Below are 3,328 nucleotides of genomic sequence, written 5' to 3' on the forward strand. Positions count from 1 at the left end.
AATATAAATTATAAGTACATAATAACTTAAGAAATAGTTCCTGTTTTAAATAGAAATAATTAATTTAAACACATTAGCTATCTAATTATTAAATACTACTTCTTAATGTCACATATGAAGATCAATTTGACATTATACTGATATTATTGGGAATGTGGGAATATAACATATGATGATAGACAAACTTTATTTAATTTTTATGTTTTACTTCATAGGAAAAAAAATGTTCATCAAAAATAACTGTACTCAGTAGACAACACTGAAACACAATTACTCTATTATTACAAAGATAAATAGCATCTATGACACCAAACTTGGGGAGACTATTCTCATTAATGTCTAGAGTAAGGATCATTTTATGTTTATACTTTGTGCCTTTGATAGAAATCCATGAACAACAAACTAAGGAATCAAATGAGTCAATTTCCAGAAAGTTTTTAATGTTTTTAACATCACTGTCACATATTAGTTTATTAGAAGGACTAGATTCTATGTCATTACTTAATGTGCCTTTAAGGAACATGTTATTCAATTGTAGTTGATGTTTAATAGCTAGACTCATGCAAATATTGCGCCTATTGCTGGTAGTATTGGCTACTGTTTTAAAGATTCTATGCTTCGCTTCAAATCTCATACTCCATAAATGAACTAGAGGGCCTAACTGTTCAATGATAGTATGGTAATGTTGCATAAAATGATATTTTGGCTTTAAATCAAGTTTACTATATTTTATATACAAGTTATTATGTTCTGAAACAAGAGTTTTAAGTAGTACACAACAATCTTTTTGTATCGATGTAGACAAAACTATATCAACAATGTGTCTCAGAGAAATATACAGGCACCAAATAGGATCATTTCGAGGTACAAAATCACCAATAATCAAACCAAAATAACGAATTAAAGTCAGCATTTCAGATGCAGAAAGTCTTATAGAGTGTTTTCGAATATAGTCTATATTTAGAACAGATGGTTTACTACCTTTATCAGGGCCAAAGTCAAAACATACTAATCTCTCATTCAGAACTTGTAAAGAAAAAAGTTTCAAGTCTTCAACATAGTAAAGTATTAAAAACGCCAAGTCATATTTCCCTACCCCTTCTAATATATCATGCATGACATCCATTCCAACTTGATCTAATACATTAAAACCTTGCACATTATTCCAAACACAACCTTCTTTAATTCCACTATCTGAAACATTTCCCTCAATTACATCAAAGTAATATTGCTCTACAGTTCTCAACATTGTTTTATCAACATAACACTGTTTTTTTATTTCATCTTTTCTCATTTTACATACTCGACATGGGTAATTTGAAGAAAAACTTTCAACAAATCCAGTAATACTATGTATTCCAAGATTATCACCAACAAGAACACCTAACTCAAATTTTAAGATTCCTTTGAAAACATCAGTATTGACGTAAATACCAGTTTCTCTTAAATAATTTATTTCATCAATAAGTGGTTTGAAAATTATATTATTTCCAAACTTAACCCTGTCTGATGAGTGAAATAATAAAGCTAGGAATATAGTATTCAAAGAAGACTGGCGATGAGGAGGTATGCAGGGAATTGAAATGTATGCAGCTCCAAGTTTATGAATACCTGAATGACTACCTAATGGATTTCCAATTTCGTAATCATCGAAAAATAAAAAAAAAGGAAGTACTGTATGAGAACCATGTTCTTCTTTTTTTTTCTTCCATACACTACCTTGCACAAAATTAATTAAAATAGAATTTTGAATATCACATTTATTTATGTACTCTAAAGTATCAGATAACACATCTTTTAATTGAAAAAAATTCTTTAAAACATGTCTTAATGGAATAAACTGTTCTGTGCAATTAATGGGAACCAAAGAATAGGAATTATTTTTTCTATTTTCATTTAATCGTTCACCTATTACATGTTCAAGAGGAGAAATGTATGTGCCAAGTTCAGTAAAATATTTAATACGTTTATATTCTGTGCCTAGATTCACAAATGGGCAGTCAAGTAAATCGAGAATATTGTTAAAATAATCAAAAGATTCATCAGAGATTTTTTTCTTCTAAAAGTAATTTGTTAGTATCATTTTTTAAATTGTGTTTTATACTATTAAATATATTTTTCATATCTTCAACAATTTTTTGAACAACATTTCGAGGTACTTGTGGGTTTGCATATAAAGAGGATATACATTTTTCTACAGTGTTGTTTTCAGTTACACTACTATTGATATTTATACCTGATAAAGATGAAGATGTTACTAAACTACCTATTATAGGAAGTGTGTCGGTATTGCATTGCTCTAATGGTAAACTATTTGTAATGGTGTTGGTTGAATCATTTTGCTGAATTGGAGTAGAAGTTTCAATTGGTACATGAGTGGCTAAATGTTTTTTGAAGGAATTTAATAAATGAAACGATCTGTTGCAGTTATCTTCTATACAATTATATGAAAAAAAATTATGACTTGTGTGTTTGATTTGAAAATGTTTACATAGCATTGATATGCTTAGGAGATTTAAGTTGCATAAAAAACAATTAGGCATATTTGAAAAATATTAAATAGAAGTGTAGTTTAGTTAACTTATATTTTTTATTGATGTATGAATATTGTTATATTATTACATTTACTTATACATATTAAAATAAAATGTTAACATTTAAGAAATTTCATTTATATCTAGATCACTGAGAAGAGAATTTACTGATACATATTCCGTATCCCAAGATGTTTTTATTTTATAGAATCCTTTTTGGATAAAAGTCCATATTGGTAAACATTCTATAGAATACTGAAGATTTAAAGCGTGTATAACCTCAAAACAACAATCAACTGCATAAACAATTGAGTTTAAAACATAGTATGTTTCATCAACAAAAACAAAATATTGTGAAATTGAATTGATATCAGGTCCTACTATTATCACCAGTGGCTGCAAAGTGATCCCCAAACGAGCATACTTTTCTTTACGTCTTGTAATAGTCTCCTTAACTTCAGAATGCGACCTTAAATGAGTGATAAAACTATCCCTGACTTCAACTTTTGAAGGTCTACATGCAGATTGTCCCTTTTTCCTCTTGGTTGTTATTGGGAAAAAGAGAAATGGAAGAATGAGGAAGGCTGCCAATGATGAAGTTTCTTCACTTTCTAAAAAACAAATTAATAAGTGAATTACCAAAATGGTTTTTTAATTGGTATTTAAAATTAAGATTACCTGATTTAAGATCTAGATATTCATTTAAAATACACTTTAATGTAGAATCTTTAAGATTATCGGATATTTTTTTCCCCAAGTTCAGTATTTTTTCTTTATATACAGGAAAATGTTCT

At 28.3% G+C, this 3,328-nt stretch overlaps 1 protein-coding gene across 1 annotated transcript; it reads right to left on the minus strand.

Moving 5' to 3' along the window:
• Nucleotides 1-274: 274 nt before the first annotated feature.
• On the minus strand, nucleotides 275-3,145 carry LOC111030773 (the record flags this gene model as incomplete). The annotated part of the gene is made up of 2 exons (XM_022310442.1): nucleotides 275-1,442; nucleotides 2,959-3,145. Coding segments are annotated over 2 exons (1,355 nt in total), but the record flags the coding sequence as incomplete, so codon positions are not given.
• Between the last annotated feature and the right edge of the window lie 183 nt (nucleotides 3,146-3,328).

The sequence above is a fragment of the Myzus persicae genome, unplaced genomic scaffold (assembly GCF_001856785.1).
Source record: "Myzus persicae strain clone G006 unplaced genomic scaffold, MPER_G0061.0, whole genome shotgun sequence".
Classification (NCBI taxonomy): Eukaryota; Metazoa; Arthropoda; class Insecta; order Hemiptera; family Aphididae; genus Myzus; species Myzus persicae.